General features: G+C 55.3%; 1 protein-coding gene and 1 pseudogene across 2 annotated transcripts; both read left to right on the forward strand.

The window, feature by feature from the left end:
• Positions 1 to 8,334: 8,334 nt before the first annotated feature.
• NPPC (natriuretic peptide C) lies at positions 8,335 to 16,670 on the forward strand. Of its 2 annotated transcripts, none has more exons than XM_037063526.1 (3): positions 8,335 to 8,538; positions 8,996 to 9,297; positions 16,190 to 16,670. In XM_037063526.1, the coding sequence occupies exons 1-2, from the start codon at positions 8,452 to 8,454 to the stop codon at positions 9,275 to 9,277; spliced, it is 369 nt and encodes a 122-aa protein (XP_036919421.1). In that variant the 5' UTR covers positions 8,335 to 8,451; the 3' UTR covers positions 9,278 to 9,297; positions 16,190 to 16,670. The 2 variants fall into 2 exon arrangements, with proteins under 2 accessions (XP_036919421.1, XP_036919422.1); XM_037063527.1 differs by lacking the exon at positions 16,190 to 16,670 and adding an exon at positions 9,960 to 10,122.
• On the forward strand, positions 12,477 to 12,659 carry LOC118999188 (uncharacterized; annotated as a pseudogene).
• Positions 16,671 to 16,947: the final 277 nt, after the last annotated feature.

Genomic DNA, 16,947 nt, shown 5'->3' on the forward strand with positions numbered 1-16,947 from the left:
CAGCACCTCCCCGCATGGGCCTGGGTGAGAGCCGCTCGCCTCCAAGTCTGCAGCGAACAATCGCCATCCCTTTCTTGTCACCCAGCAAAGGTGCCCCTGAGCTCATCACTGCCGGGCAAAGCTCCCTGGGGTCAGATCCCTGTCAGGGCCAGCTCCTTTGCCACCTCTTGCCCCTGCCCTGTGACCCCAGGAGACACAGAGCTGCCCTGACTCCCACTCTCTGGTTCCATGTCGAACAGACACTTGTTCAGCTGAAGGACTTGAGCTCTGCCGAAATCCTGGGGGGTTGAACCCTGTCCCTCCACACTCCACGCTCACTCCGCCCATCCCATCATCACCTTGCACAGCGCCTGGGAAGCTGAACCCTGTCTGGACCCCAGGCCTTGCCCATGTCTGCGCCACTCTCTTGTTTCCGCCTCAGTCCCAGACTTGGCAGCAGCCACCTGCCAGGTGTCCGCCAGAGGAGACGCTTGGAAGCAGAGTCAGAAAGCTGCAAGGATCTCCAAGGCGGAAACAGAGGCTCCATCCAGCCCAGCTTCTGGCCTCTTCTCCCTGACCGCCTCAGCCCCCCACACCCCATCCCCTGGAGTGTGTGAGTCGGGGTTCTCTGCTGGATCAGAGCTGGCTCATTCACTCCATTCGATCTCCCTGTGCCCCAGCCCCCTGGGAGTCCAAGGTGAGTCCCAATGCAACTGGGCAATTCTCCCCAGAGCAATGGGAGTGAGAGCGCCCACTCCCACCTCCTACCCCCACCCCTCACCAACCACCCGAACCCTTTCAGAATCCTGTCCCCGCCAGCTCTGGCCCCAGACCACCTACTTCATGCTGGACTCCTGATGCTAGAGTGCTCCATTTCCCCAAAACTACGGCCACTATGGGCCCGGCCAGCCTGGCCCTGCCCTTTGCAGGCCTCCCAGAAATTACAGTGGAAAAGAACGGGAAGAGGGAATAGTACAGGCCCAGAGAGACAGCCGCTGACAGATATGACAAAGGCCCCAGAACTCTGAACACCCCCACCCCACAAATGGCTACGGGTGGCGAAGGAGCTGTGTCATTTCTCTGCCAAGCCACAGACCACATTCCCACGGGAGCCGCTCAGCGCAGGGCGGAGACAGCTGTTCCTCTCAGCAGATGTTCTCGCCCAAAGCAGGGGCGCTGCTCCCCGGCCCGGTCCCCATGACTCACTGGAGTTCAGCCAGCTCACCGTTTAGGCTGAGCAGCTTGCCGAGCCCAGTGGGTGGCTGAGGGCAGATCAGGTGGCCAGTTGGGGACTCTACGGTCCCATCTGCAAAATGGAGCAGTGGGCACTTAACCAGCACCCTCCTTCTGTGAGCGCAGAGGCTGTCTCTGTCCCTGCTGCCCCGTGAGGCCTTCTGCAGGGCTGGGCTTCCATCTCTGTTCATTTATCAAGTGCCTACTGTGTGGCAGGCAGTGTGCAAGGAGCTGGGTACCCTGAGATGGACACAGGGTTTCCCCTGAGAAGCTGACAGAGGGAGAGGAGGAGGCCCCCATGGTATTAGGGCTGTGACCATGACATGCTCAGAGGGACACCGAGGCTGGAACCCCCCAGGTGTCTCTGCTGAACCAGAGGAGAAGCCCATGAGAACCAACAGGCCCAGGAAGAGAGCATCGGTGCTCAACAGAGTCATCACACCAAAAGATTTGCAGGCCACCCCACTTCACCTCAGGTCCTGGCCGGGCCTGTCTGCCTGGGCCTGTCTGCCTGGAACCAGCCAGTCCTACAGCGTTTCCTGCATTTGCAGGGCTCACAAACTGTCCCAAGGGCCACGAATATATTCCTGAGCCTCGTTTCCCAAGAGGTTCTTGGTGAGCAGCCCTGACCATGCACCCCTACTCTGACCGCTGCTCTGCTGCCCTGCGGTCATCTGTGGTCCGCACCAGGTAAAACTCAAAGGGACAAAGAGAAGGTGACATGACCATGGTTCAGGTGAGTCTAGCACCTGGAGGTGTGGGTCCAGGATGTCCAGAGTATGATGCTTAACTCCTCTGGGTCCAAGATCCCTCAGGGTAGGAGGAAGGGGCAGAGCCCCACTGCCTGAGCCCGTGGAGCCGGGCATGCTCTCTGCAACCAGGCACCCCACCCCCCAGCCCAGCCTGCAGACTTCCAGCCCTCTCGGCCCCACTCCTGGGCTCAGCCACCACCCAGCTTTCTGGATTGTCTCATCACACATCACTCATCACGCTGTATTTCTCCCAGCTCCGTGAAGCCTGTTCTGCTTGAGAAACACATTTGGATTCAATGGGGTAAGAAGGTGCTGAAGTTAGAAATATTTGCTCAATTTAGTAATATGTATGAGCATATGTTGCATTCATTTTACCGAAGTTAACTCTCCCCCACCAGGCTGTGAGCTATGGTCAGCAACTGTCCGATTCTATAGCATCTGTGTGATATTTTTAATCATCCCATAAGATTATTTAAAACATGATTTTTCGAGACAACACGGCCAGCATGGTCAACCTGGACCCAATTGTCCAATGTTGTCCTCCGATTTGCTTCACTGTTTCCATCAGGTGGCCAGTCGGGGTGTTCTCTGAGAGGGTGCTTCTCTCGGTGTCGTCCACATTGCCCTTCAAGCTGTCACTAAGGATGCAGGAAGCAGACCAGATGTCCTCTCCCTCACTTCAGGGGCTGCCGGGGGCGGGGGGGGCAGTCGGGCTCTGGCAGACTGGTTATTCAAGTAGGACAGGCTGGAAAGGTTAAGCAGTGACCTGGCATTGAGGCTGTGGGCTGCCCAGGGCATCACGCAGGGATGGCCAGGCAAGCAAGCATTTGGCACTTCAGCTTCTCCAGTGGGCTGAGAATCCAAGCAGCATAAATAAATAAATAAATAAATAAATCCCTCTGAGGTGTGTCCACTCCACACAGCGGCTGCCTCCCCTCCTCAGCACCTCTGTGGAGCCAAGCTCCCCAATCAGCCAGGTGATCAGAAGTGCTGAGCCTACTGGACTCTCAGCTGAGACCTCCTCCCTTAAATCACTTTACCCACAAGGCACCACAGGCCATCATTTGGGAGGTAGGACCCTTCGTCTCCTCGCCCAGCTGGCACTGGGACACAGGACCTTCCCGGGCAATCCAGGAGAAAGGGGTTTCCGCACGACGTAGCACAATGGGCCCGCAAAGAATTCGCACGGGCACAAGGATGGTTTTCAAACAATTTACGGCTTTTTGTGGGGGGAGGGACTTTGGGCTTAAAAGTATTTTCCAATCCCTGTGTAACCCACATTGCAAAAAATATATTCCATAACCCTCATTAGCATCTGGTTGTCTCTCTTTCGCTCATGTTTTCTGGTCATTCTCCTCTTAGAAGTTGACTTCTCACTTGAAAATAGTTGGTAAGCACCCTCTTCTGGGGCAGAAGTCTACAGAGGAGTCTCTGGCCTGGAAAACCCAGAGGTGTGGCTCCTCCGGCTCACTGGTGGCCCTGGACCCTGGAAGGCCCATCCTTGATCCCTCTGCGCCCCTTTTATCCACAGGGAGAAGCCTTAAAGGCTGTAATGTCCAACGAATCTGCAACACGGTCTCCAAGACCAGACAATACACATCCTCCTCTGGGTGCCCACGAAGAAGCAGGCTCAGTGCAGGGACCCCCAGAGAAGCAAGGGGTGGCTCCCTACATGGAAAAGCTCCAGACCCCGGCCAAAGCAAGCCAGGCCCGCAGGCCCAGGCCTGGCAGCAGACCCGTTCCTTCTGCAAACATCTGGTGCATGCTCCACGCTGAGGTCGGCATGCTGCTCTGTCCTCTGCAAGGAGGCCCCCTCCCTCACCACCCTGCTCACTTTCTCAGGGTTCAGAACTCAGCTTCTACTGCCTCGCCTGTGTGTTGACAGCCTCACAGCGAGCCGCTGTTCCCCCCTCCTGCCCCCCAGGAAATGAGCCTGTCTGTTGAGGCTATCTGAGGAGCTTATCTATCTCTCTGTCTATCTTTTATTTGAAAAGGGAGGGGGAGAACGAAGGGATAAACTCTGACGTCACAGGCTGCGTAGGACGGCAGGGCTGGAGGCCGTCTGCAGCAGGTGCTGGCAGGGCCCCTGGGAAAGGAAAAGGTCTCCTCCCCTGGGAGAGCAGCTGGCCCATCAGGTGGGGGTGTCCTGGGGTCAGACAGAGACCTTGTGTCACGATGAGGTTAAGCTTTCCTGGAATTTCTGGCCCAGAAAGGGTGGATGACGCATCCTTGGCCTCCAGCTCCTCTCCTACAGCCAGGCCCTGTAGGTGCAGGACTCCTGGAGGAGGTCCCAAGCTCAAGGAGACCTGGCCAGGCCATGGCCTCTGGGTCCTCCATGGGTCTCCATCACCAGACAGTCCCGTGGAGTCTTTGGGGTATGGGGTCAACCGCCCTGCCCTCTGGGAGTGTGTGTGTGTTTGTGCAGTGATACTCAGACCCCTCTTCTGCCACAGCTGTGCTGTCCTGCCTTCATGCAGGGGTCAGAAGCCTCTCATCCGGTCTCCTGATTCACTCTGCTTTTTCCCAATTATAGGTGGTGAAACTGAAGGCCCCATGCAGTGATGGGACTTGGCCGGGATCCTGCTGCAATTTCCCTGCCCGGCCTCCATGAGATCTGCTCACCGCCTGTTCAGTGTTCTCTCTGGGAAGTTATGCAGCTGGAAGGGGGCCCCTGAGATGAAATAATTGCAAAGGAAAACAGATGGGCCGCTGAGCAATCCTCCGCTCTGAAGAGTGCCTGAGAATCCTCCTGTTTGGCCCCAGGGCCAGGAGGAGGCGCTGTTCCCCAGGGCGCTACTTCCCACCTCTTGGGGAGTGGGGCTGGGCAACCCTGCCTTAGCTATCCCTTCCCCAGCCTCCCAGAAGCCTCTGTACAGCTTTGTCACAATGGAAATCCTCACCAAGACCCCCCTTTCATCTTTCATAAGGTCCTGCTAAGCAACTGGACATCCACTGTCCCAAGGTAGGGTCCGTCCATGGTAGGTGCAAGAGTCTCACCTTGCCCTTCGAGGAGAAGGGGAAATGGGAAGAGGGACCTACAAGAATGAGATCTTTTTTTCTCCACATCCCCAGCTTTCAGAAGTTCAGGCAGGTCCCAACCATGCAATTTCTCTGACGCCTGGGGCTTGGGACACTTCAGCCTGCTCTGACCTTCCCACTCCCAGTTCCCTCTCTGCCTCCCCTACCACTGACCACTCTTCCTCAGCCTCCCCTGTCATGCCCCCTAGGCTTGCTTGCCCTCCCCACCCCCAAGAGCTCAATAGGCCCCCACTTATGGAAGAAAAGCTCCTCCCCCACTTTATCCCATCACCTGCCTCCAGGACTTTCCCCCACAGACTTGCCTGTCTCCCAAGCTTGCCTCCTCTGGGCACCCTGCCTGAATGCCACCCCCCTTTTCCCTAGGTCTGGGCATGCTGGGTTCTACAACATCACTGCCCTCCCACGTCCCTCGTTTCACTGGGTTGCCCTCAGCAAGGAGAGTCTCTCACCTGATTTTTTTTACTGCCTTTTAAACCTGGGTGCACTCCCCCATAGGCCAAAGGGACATTGCTGTTTTCCGTTTGGATTTCCCTTCTCTCCTTCTGCTAGTCTCCTTCCCCCTCTCAGCACAGGCTTTTCCTTCTCCAGGAAGCCTACCCCCTAGTCCAGGCTGGGGGAGATGGCCTTCCTCCCTGCCACGTGCCTCTCCTGTGGGTTCTTCCTGCCCGATGGGACTCTGCAGGCTGCAGGGATGCTTGGTGGGTACGTGCAGAATCAGTGGGTGGGAAAGTGGCAATGACAGCATCAGGTTCCCCACAGAACTGCCAGGCCGTTTCTCTCTCCTTTGCCATCGGACGGACTTTTCACACTGAGCACTCAGTGAAGTGCCACGAACACCTCACGTGCCTCGGCTCGTGGGTCCAGCTTTCCCAGGGCTGGCTCCTGGGGCCAGAGCAGAAGAAGTGGACCTCACGAGGGAAAAGCGGGCAGGGACCTGAGGGCCCAGTCTAGACCCAGGAGGGACACAGAGTTTCTTCTGCAGCTTCCTGTGCAATGAAGCCAAGGGTGGGGGGGACCTTCAGCAGCAAAGGTAGTCCTGTGCTGACCACCTCCCACCCCGAATGCCCCTTGAGCCCAGGCCTAGAACACCCATCTGCCCTACCTCTCAGGCCTCAGCTCAGTGGGAGCTGCTGTACGGCCTGCCCCAGGGAGGCCTTAGTCCACAGTTCACTCTAATTTAGTCTCAAAGCTCAAAGACAGGGGACCTAGACAGTTACCTGCTGTCACCAAGCACATCCAAGAAACACAGAACACAGGGAGGACTAGCCTACGAATGTTTAGACTGAGGATGTGACGATGGAGCCCTGGAAGCTTCCAACCTGCCCTTAATAAGGGGTTTCAGAGGGTGTAGTTGTTGTGTCAGAAGCCAGCTCAGTGCCCGGCTCTGGAGCCATTCTGCCCGGTATAGGTGGTGTGAATAAAGTGAGTCTGGGAGAAGTTCCAGGTTGCTTACATTCCTTTTTGTCCAGTAGGGATAGAGAAGAGGGGATTTTTATCACCCACCTGGAGATACTTTCCTCATCCCCTTCTTGCTCCTCGTTCATTCTCCTCAAATGAAAGAGTGGTGCCGCTCTATAGGGGTTATCTTGAAAAGGCAATCTGAGGGCTGCATGGAGGTGGTGAGTCAACTCACCAGAACTCACATAAGGTGCTCTGTTCATGTCTGGATCCACTTCAAAAGCAGGAGATTCTTCTACCCAAACTCAGGCCTCAGGTGTGGATTACTTCTTAAACAAAGGCCCCTAGGGCAGGGTTGGCTGGTGGGCAGTTTCTGACTCAGTGTGCCGGGGTGGGACGTAAAACCTTTGCCTCCCAGCTTTGGGCTCCGGCTCTGCTGCAGAGCCACCTCCTAGTACCTGATTCTCCCATCCCTCTTCATTCCAGCTGTCCTCCCGCCCCTGGTGCAGCTTCTTCTCTGGGAAAAAGTTGATCGTCACCGCTGCAACCTGTGTGTCTTCTTACCGACGAAACTGCCACTGTGTCCTGACTGTTGCTCCTGGAAACTAGCCCATTGCCTGGCTCTAGAGTAAGTCTGCCTGGCTCCTTAAGCTCGTGTACATACAGCAAGCCTCAGAGAAATTCTAGATTGGCTACATTCTTCTTTGTTCGGTAGACAACCGAGTTCCATCACCCACCCGGAGCTTCCTCCCTCCCCGGGGTTGTCTGGCCCAGTTCTGCTGGGCAGCGGAGGCATAGTTTCCTGCACCTCACTGAATTCTTTTGATGCCGACCTCTCAGGTTCGAGGCTTATCGCGAAGGTTCTCCTCGGAGCTGGAGGGATCAAACACCCTACTCAAGGAGAGGGAGTCGTGGGTGGGCAGCAGGCTGTGTCCCACAGCCAGGTCAGGGACCTCTCTACGGGGAAAACGGGAAGGCGACCAGCGCAGCCACACGGAGCTCAGGGCTAGCTACAGAACCCTCTCCAGTTTGCACAGGTACACAGAACCCTGGGGCGGGCGGCTCCACCCTGTGGATACTGGCGTGGGTACAGATAGGGTCGGGTGCCCCACCCCCATCGGTGCTCATACTCGCAGCCGGGCTGAGTGTGCGCTTAAAGCCACAGTGGCAGACCCATGATGCCACCGCACCTGGCACCTGAATTTCAGGCCTGCTTTCTTAGCCCACCTTGTTCGCTCTTCGCTCTCAAACACACGGTCTGGCGAAATGCTTGCACATGCCTGTGTAGGACTGGCGCTCCCCGCTACGGCCCGGGGAGATCGCCGCTGTGCCTGCGTCCAGACCCTCGACCATTCTCTACCTTCCCATCCCACAGGCGTCGGTGCGACCTGAACTCCCCGCCAGCAGGTGAAAAGTGGAGCCGAGGCGCCAGGCCTGAGCCTGTCAGGTGCTGGGGGAAGAGTTTGGCAACAAGTCAGATCTGCGTGGACTTGGGGCAGTGTCAACTTTCTGGCTGTGTGACTTTGGGCAAGTGACTCAATTCCTCTGAGCCTGTCTTTGCACCTGCAAAGAGGGAAACTGATCCCTTCCAGGAAGAAGGTGTGTGTTGAAGGCCAAGGGTGTGTGCCGGGCAGCTGGAACACGAACGCTTGGCATTCTTGGCACGCCAGGGCGAGCGTTGATGCAAATAGAGTTCCCTTTTGCGCGCCGCTTTGGGTCTCTAAGTTCGGTCGGGGAGAGAGCCTGCTGAGCCGCGGGATCCCTAGGGGGTAAGATGAGGGTGGGGGCAGAGGGGGGAGCCCTCGCGGCCCCCTCCCAGCCCTGGGCGCGCGTGCCATTGGCCCGGGCGGCCGGGTGGGCGGGGGGATGACATCAGCGGCAGGTTGGATTATAAAGGCTCGAGCGGAGCAACGGACTCAGAGCGCACCCAGCCGGCGCCGCGCATCTCTGGGACCCCAGTCCGCACCGAAGCCCCGCCAGCCCGCCGCGCGCCTGCCTGCGCATCTGCCCTCGCTGCCGCCGGTGTGTGCCCCTCCACTCCACCGGCACCATGCACCTCTCCCAACTGCTGGCCTGCGCCCTGCTGCTCACTCTACTGTCGCTCCTGCCCTCCGAAGCCAAGCCGGGGTCGCCGAAGGTGGGTGCTGTCGCGGCGCTGTCAGACTATGAGGGGCTGTGCAGGAGGGCTGAGGGTTTAGGGGAAAGAGGCCCTCCAGAGGGAGTGGAGAGGGCGGGAAGGCGGCCCTTTCCTCTGAGATGTGCGCGGGTGAGAGCCTGGGAGCCCTCGAAGCTCGGATTCGGGGGTCTACGTCCCCAGCCTCGGGAGTACGTCGACAGATGCGCAGCCCCTGCCCCAGTCGGGCAAGAGGCAAAGGAAGGGAGAGTAGGGGCTCCCCGAAGGAGCAGACGGCGGCGGCCCTGTGGCAGGTGGATGCAGGGCCGAGCGGTCCGGCATCAGTGGGGGCGTGCTCAGGGCTCCGAAGGGGCAGATCGCGCGCTCATGAGCGTGTCAGGCTGGAGCGTCAGAGACCCCGCAAAATCCCCCTTGCTGCCCCCGCGCATCCCTTCACCTGCCTGCTGTTTTCCTCGGACAGGTCCCGCGAGCTCCGCTGGGGGAGGTGCCTGCCGTGTCCCATGCTGAGAGCGGCGCTCAGAAGAAGCGCGACAAGACTCCCGGAGGCAGCGGTGCCAACCTCAAGGGCGACCAGTCGAGACTGCTCCGGGACCTGCGCGTGGACACCAAGTCTCGGTGGGCCCGCCTTCTGCAGGAGAACCCCAACGCACGCAAGAAATCGGGCACCAAGAAGGGCTCGTCCAAGGGCTGTTTCGGCCTCAAGCTGGACCGGATCGGCGCCACGAGCGGCCTGGGATGTTAGTGCGGCGACCCCTGGCGGCGGTGAGTACCACCAACCTGGCCGCCTGGCGCTCCCGCACACCTAGCTTCTCCGCGGCGCCCGCCAGAACCTAGCCTGAACACCCACTCGCTGGCCGGTCCCATAGCCCTGGTGCCGGTCGGCCTCCCAGGGCCTTTGGAGGGGAACCAGTGATGTGGACATGAGATCACGTGTGCGCTAGGCATTTGTCCCCAATCCTGTTTATCATCCCATTTTACGGATGGAGAAATTGAGGGATGAGGTGGTGAGGGGACTTTGGAGAGGTCAGAAATAGCTCAGGAGGAATGAGCCCACCCAACTTCTTCTGGAGAAGCAGAGACAGTTTGGAGGGCTCCCGCCTATCCCTGGACCATAAGTGGACGGTCCGCACTGGCCCCAAAATGCCAAATGGGAGCTTTGAGGGGAGAGCATGGGTTGGCGGGAACACAGGAGGAAGGGCACGCACTCTAGCCCAGGGTAAGTTTATCTCCCAGGCACTATATCTCGGTGCCCAGAGGCAGGCAGCGCAGAGGTTGGGATGCTTCCTAGACCTCTTGTCCCTCAGGTGGGACAGACTTGGAGAAATACCTGCCCCCTTGCTGCAGAGAGAGTAGCCCTCCACTGGCACCGCCAGAGAGCTTCCCTGCCCCCAGGGCATTCTGATTCTTGTCCCTTCTCCAAACAGTGGCTGTGGGCAATTTGGTCTGTCCAGGGTCCTGATGCTGCTGCAGCCCGTGTGACTTCAGGATCCAACCTCAGTGTCTGTGACACTATGTCAGGGCAAGGAAAAAGAGACTAAAATAAATCTTATAATTCTCAAACTCAGCTTGTCCCAAACTGATCTCCTTATCAACCTCCCCACGCCCATCATACCTGGGCTCCCTGTTTCTGGCACTGCCTCCTCACTCTCCACCAGGGCTAGAAGCCCCTGGGCTCCCTCCCGCCCCCCGGCCAGGTGNAACAGTGGCTGTGGGCAATTTGGTCTGTCCAGGGTCCTGATGCTGCTGCAGCCCGTGTGACTTCAGGATCCAACCTCAGTGTCTGTGACACTATGTCAGGGCAAGGAAAAAGAGACTAAAATAAATCTTATAATTCTCAAACTCAGCTTGTCCCAAACTGATCTCCTTATCAACCTCCCCATGCCCATCATACCTGGGCTCCCTGTTTCTGGCACTGCCTCCTCACTCTTCACCAGGGCTAGAAGCCCCTGGGCTCCCTCCCGCCCCCCGCCAGGTGCTGCAATTTGGAGAGGCATGGTGGCAAAGGCCCCCACATCCTCCCCTTACCTTCTCTCCATGGCTGCTGCCGTCAGTGCCCAAGGAAAAAACACGTCCTGACCTTGGAAACTGACGCTCAAGTGCTTTAGAACCTGACCCCTACTGGTTCCCAGCCTTCTCCTGCAGCCTGGCTATTGCCATTCCTTGTCCCACAGCCTGTCTGTCCCTTCCACTCCAGGCCAAGCTGCCGTCTCGCCCAAGAAGCCTTATCAGTGTCCACACTATGTTCCCCAGAGGGTAGCGAGAGCACTCCTTTTTGAAACCCTCCAGCACATTGCTTAAGCCTTTTTTTTACAGTTGTCCACATAAGAAATGTCCAAATCTATAGAGAATTTTTATGACCATTTATCTGAGCAAAGCTGACAATATTGCCAGGAAGCAAGATCTCAAATCTTGCCCCAGAGGATAACAGTTTTGCAGTTTATTTTATTCATTTGGAATTAAGGAGAGAATGTACGAAAGATTATGTGAAGGTGAGAGAAAGCAAGGCAGGGATTGGATTGCAAGATAGTTAACGGGAGAATATGCTGTCTTGAGAATCTTTATGCTTCTGAGAGATCTGAAAAAGAGTCATTTCAAAAGTGTGTTCCCCTGGATGCACAGAAACAATGGGCAGAGGTCCCTTAAGGCCAAAGGTAATGTTTTACTGGGACGTTCTGAGCCTGAGGCTTGACCACCCACCACGACCTCCCCAGTTAGGAACTGAGGATCAGGTCACCGTGTGAAGTGACTTGCCGCAAAGCCCCTTTCCATTCACAATTCCCCGTTTTGGTCATAACTCAACCTGAAGAATGTGTTAATGCCCAGCCTTTCGATCCGATAGTGAGGTCTCAGCACCGGGACGTCTCGTTCCTAGGAAGTCTCAGTATTGACATCCCCCTGTTGACCCCTGGGGATGGGGCAACCCCGTCACCGTGGCATGTGAGTTGAGGCTGAGTTTTCCCGGAAAGGGCAGGGCCGATAAACGGAAGGCAGTCAGGCTGGGTGGCCTTCGTTGTGAAAACCACCTGCATCATTTCCATCCTGTGACCTCCCGTGGTCCCACTTTGGCTGGCTGCCTTGTGTTTCCATATTTCCATCTAGAGTAGCAGTTACATAAGCCATAAAGAGTATTAACAGTTGTCTTGTACATGCTCAGCAGTCACAAAGAGTTGGACTGTGTAGAAAAACCCAAAGGACAAGTGTAACTATTACTATGGCTGATATCGTTGGCAGACGGATAAAGACAATCAAACAAACAGTTTCTGAGTTCAACATCAACCCGTAGGTACACAGGCCTTGTCAGTGTCTCAGGACAGCTGTTTACCTCTGATGCCAACAGCCCCTCATCCTAGAGGGGTCTCTGATGTCCCCTATAGGTGGAGACAAGGGTAGGTGACATTCATGACTAGGTGCCTGATAGGTCCCTTCCCATGAGGCTGGAGAGTGTCTTTACTTGATGTCCTTTCTAAAAAACAATATCTTAAGTCTTTGTCTCCTGGGATCTCACTGGGAAAGGAGGAAGTGGTAACTAATTTGGCATTTTCTCGAAGTACTTTATTGAAACTTGCCACAATGTACGATGTCTCCTCTCAATAAATGTCATATCATAAGATTCTTCATCTAATTTCAGTTCAGCTTAAAATCGCACTAGGACACATGAAGGAAGGCAAAAACCAGAGAACGGGCTTGGCCAGGGGGCCTGGGAGAACACAGAGGCCGTGTTGGGTTTCCCATAGCCCCAACTGGAAGTTTAACTTACAGGCTGTTGTTCACCCACACGACAAACTGTAGAAGTCTTCTGTCACTGACTGTATGAAGCTTCCCACGCAACATAGCAAAAACAAATCTTCTGAGGTGTGCCGGAGCCTTTCTGAAACACTGCAACATTACTTCTAGTAGTTTTAATTGCATAAATACCTTGGGATATGAACCCCTAAAAAACCCCAATCTCTCCCGGGCTCTGTCCAGGTGGCGTAGGGGAGCACAGGGCTCTGCCTGGTGATGCACAGTCCCTTTCCACAACATTGGAGAGAAAGCCGGGCCTTGAGTCTGCGCCTGCGTATTCCTACAGCTTCTCGGAGTCCTCTGGACAGGGACTGAGGAGACAAACCATGCAGGAAACATCTTTAAAAAAAAAGGAAGGAAAATCTCAATTTCTAATGGTAACCAAGAAGTCACTTATAAGGACATTTTATAACCTTTAAAAACATTTCATAGATGTCAAAGTCAGTTATTAACATGGACTGAGCGAACTCCAAGAGAATTTGGGTTAGTTTCTATATTTCTAAGAATTTTAGCATACCCAATGCTCAAAGCACTCTTATAAGTGCTTGCCTTCAAATCAGTTAATTTTAATTTATTAAATTGATTGTATCAATACTATCCAGAGGTAGAAAATGATCTCATATTCGCAGCATGCACAGACAGACACACACAGACACATGTAAACAGACCATTCAGCCATGAGAAAAATTCACTAGTTTATAAACAGTGGATCCAAATTTTGTTTTGGCAGTTGGTATAAGAAGACACCATTCGTATCTGTCCTGGACAAGTCAAGTTCCAAATGACCTTCCCCCTTTAACAATAAGGACAGCTGTTTTTTACTACCGCAGAGAGCTGAGTTGCCACCTCAACGACATCCCAGGTTGATCTATTGGTCAAATTTCTCTGACTGAAGCTTTGAGAGACCAATGAAAATATACTTTCCATTCATCCCACCTATTTCTGTAGTCAGCTTTTTCTCATTGTGCACGCAAAAGATTCAGATTTAGAAGTCCCTCCCAGTGCTTGTCGCCCCCGGCACCACTTCCCGTGCTGTGTTTGAGATCTCTAGAGTCTGTACAAACTTCGAGGGCAAACCAGCCTTGTGTGCACGTCTCCGGATGGGCCAAAGGCCGTGGGAATCCGGTAGGATCCTTCATGCCCTAGAGGAGAGTTTTCCTCCAGCGACCCCTCAAAGGTTCTTAGTCATCTAAAAATGCCAGAGCAAGGGCTGGGAGAGCTTACCGAAGCCACCGGAACCACGCCGCTCTCCAAGGCATGGCCCCCCTGCCCTTCTCAGAGACACCTCCCCCACTCTCACGGGGGCTCCCACTGGTTCTCGGGATTGGTTCCAGGACCTCCCAGGACGGCTCACAGAGCCCATCCCCCACCCCCCTCCGGATTGGGGATCTGCGACCTCTATCCCCACCCCACTGACTGTTCGGGGTGGGGAAGCAAGTGTCCTTTTTTCTTTTGGAGCCAAAGAGATTCTGTTTCTCATTTAACCAGCAAGCATCTGTTCCGACTCTCAGTCGGCAGTCCAAGTAAACTGAAATGGAAAGTAGGTGTCCGTTTTTCTTGTCCTTTCCTTAGGTTATCGTAACCCCGGTTCACCCTGAGGATTCTCTAATAACAGCTCAAATATAGACAGGGCCTGCTACGTAAAGCGAGGAGGTCTGGGATCCCAAGAGAAAACTCACCCAAGTTCCCCCCATTTGTAGTGGGGAGCTGACGGGGCTCAATGGGCCCATGCTGGTACCTAGCCCTGGGTCCGGGTCGGCGGGCGGTCCTGGGCAGGCTTCTTCAAAGTCCTGCCAGCAATGACAAGTAAATGTCCAGATTTATAAAGAATTTTTATGAGTTTATTTGAGCCAAACTAACGACATTGCTGGGAAGCAAGATCTCCAACTCTCCGGAGAATGGCAATCCGCAGCTTCTTTTACGCATTTGGAACTCAGGACAGACCTAAAGATTATGACGTGAGGTGGGAGGAAGCAAGATGGGGTAGTTAACTAGATCACTGCTCTCTCGGGGGGGGGGGTGTCACTTCTGGGGTCTGAAAAGGGCTATTCTGGCGTTTCAAAGGCCAGAAAAATCGACATGCACAAACACAGGCAGGGCTGGTTTAGGGCAAAGATAGACATTTTACTGGGGACGTTATAGGCCTGGGGCATGCCCACCCACCACGACCTGCCCCATTAGGACTTTATGACCAGACCACCCTGTGAGCTTACCTTCTGTCCCCACAGCTGGCACACTGTTCCACCTGAGTTCCGAGGCGCCTCCTCAGCTTAACTCAGGGCCAGACGCTAACCGAAGGTGACACGCAGCACCCCTGTGTCACTGCTCGGGGAACCTGCCCCACCCAGCTTAGGGGCTCTCCTCCACCCCTGCCTGGGGTTCCAGCGGGCACCCTTCCTGTCTCTGCAGCGGGACGTGGCTTTGTTGGTCTGACTCGCCTCCACAGGGGAGAGATGGGTCCCGCCCTCGGGGCCCAGACTGCATAGCTGCCGTTGTGATGGCGAGGCTCTCTCTCTTTTCTCCAGTCTCAGCACCGCAGAGGTGGAGGCTCAGGCCTCCGGCTTTTCATTTGCGACCGAAGCACGGAGCTCAAACGTTGGAGTCTAGACCGGTGTTACTTTGTGGGTTAGCAGGAGATGAGATGAGGGCCTGGGAAGTAGCCAGCATGGGTGACCCCACAGCCTCCTTGTTCTTGGTGGTGGCTGTCTATGGGTGTCAGATGACGAGCCAGCAGGGGTCACTAAGACATCTCAACCCCCCTGTTCAGGGAAATCGGTCAGCCTCCTGAAAGTCACCTCCAATACCCTTAACCTTCCCAACCCCCTCCTGACCCCCATGACCTTGGCTCTTCTAAGCAGCCACCATAATGACTGTCGCTGAGGTTACAGTCTTGACTGTAAAATGCTAATGACAGAGACAGGGTGAGGCCGACGCCTGAATGAACACACCTGGCCGTGGGCCCCAGTGACCTCTGTTTAAACACATGAGATGCCCAGAGAAGGGCCTCGTGGGAGAGGTCGCCCCAGGTCCCTCTGCATGCACCATTCTAGCCAGGACAGAGTGGGGGGCACCGCACTGTCTCCGGAGGATCCTTCCTGAGACCCCAGAACACCCACATACCCATCAGCAAAGACCAGGGACAGCGCTCGCCCAGTGACTCTGGCGGCTGGACCAGCAAACCCGGCTGGACCTGCAAACCCAGCGGGACCATTCCTCATCGCCCAGGGCTGGGGAGGTGCCAGCTCCTCCGCTCTCAAAGGAGACCCTTTCGAGGGGAAGCCAGCTGGGGACAGAAGTGCTGTTTACTGAGGGGCAGCTGGGACCCAGGGGCTCTGCTGATGCCCAGTGTGTGGCCCGTTGATGAAGCCAGCCCTGGGAAGTGGCTACTATCCCATTTTATCGGTGGGGGAAGCGATACTCAAAGCTCTCCAGGGCCAGGCAGGACATAATTAATCGGAGCTAGGGTTCGAACCCTGGACCCCTGACTCCTCCGATATTTCCCCTCCTCCATCACCCAGGCGAGCACCTGTCGGAGGGTTTGTATTGGAGGGAGAAAGGGAAGGGGTGCATCTCCCCTGCTCCTCCCCTCACTGGGCCCCACAGAGCCCCCAGGTTGCCAGCCTACAGTTAGTTCGAGGGGAGGAGGGCTGGCCGAGGCTCTAGTCCCACCCAGTACTGGGCAGGAGGTGCCAGGGCCCCAGCAGGAGGTGAGATGAGGGCCCATCTCCCTACTGGAAGGCTGGTATCAGGGCCCGGGCCACAGGTGCAGGGACTTGGCCTCCTGCTGCGTCGGGAAAGGGGAGGGAGGTCGGCCGGGCTTTCTCAGCTCAGGAGCCAGCACTGAGTGTCCCATGTCCCCTCTGTGTTTCAGGACTGAGAACTCACTCCGCTTTGCTGAGGTCATCCTTGGTCATCTGGAAGCACCTCCAAGGCAATGTGGCTTTTGCATTTCTTTCCTTTTTTCCCCTTTGTGGTACTGGGAAAATGCAACACCAGCTGTTTCATTATTATCTGGGGAGGGGGGCTGATTTTATTGTTTGTTTGTTTGTCTTTGAAAATGAAAAATAAAAAGTTATATATTATATATATATTATATACACGAAACACGCACCTACGCCGACGTGATGACAAGGGACAGTTTGTTTGGAGAGACGGACAAAACCAGCTATACACACTGCTGTCTGTAAATTCGTGTCATGCATAAGTGTATTTATGTTGTAAAGCTATTTATATTGTTTATAAAGAGATATTTATAAAAATTTTATTTATGTAACAATGGAAGAAGTCAATCATTGTAATGTTTTTGTCTTAACTAGTTGAAAAATGTAAAAAAAAAAAAGTCATTCCATGAACATCCTGAAAACTGTCTTCATTTATAAACTCCTCGCATTTGGTTTTAGGAAGCGGCCTGAGGAAGAGGGAGGACGTGGGAGACCAGGCTTTTGGCCCCCCGACAGATCCAGCAGCGGGGGTCCTGGGTCTGGCTCTCTGTGTCCAAATCTCTTGCCTCCGGTCTCCCCAGATGGGCTGGCCTTGGGGACTTCGTCCGGAATGGCTCTGACCAGCTTGCCCAGGTCAAGAAGCTCCGCCCAGAGCACCTGACAGCCAGGAAGTCAGAAGTCAGGAATT

Source organism: Sturnira hondurensis, unplaced genomic scaffold (assembly GCF_014824575.4).
Source record: "Sturnira hondurensis isolate 20B ecotype Veracruz unplaced genomic scaffold, ASM1482457v3 Scaffold0014615, whole genome shotgun sequence".
In the NCBI taxonomy this organism is placed as follows: Eukaryota; Metazoa; Chordata; class Mammalia; order Chiroptera; family Phyllostomidae; genus Sturnira; species Sturnira hondurensis.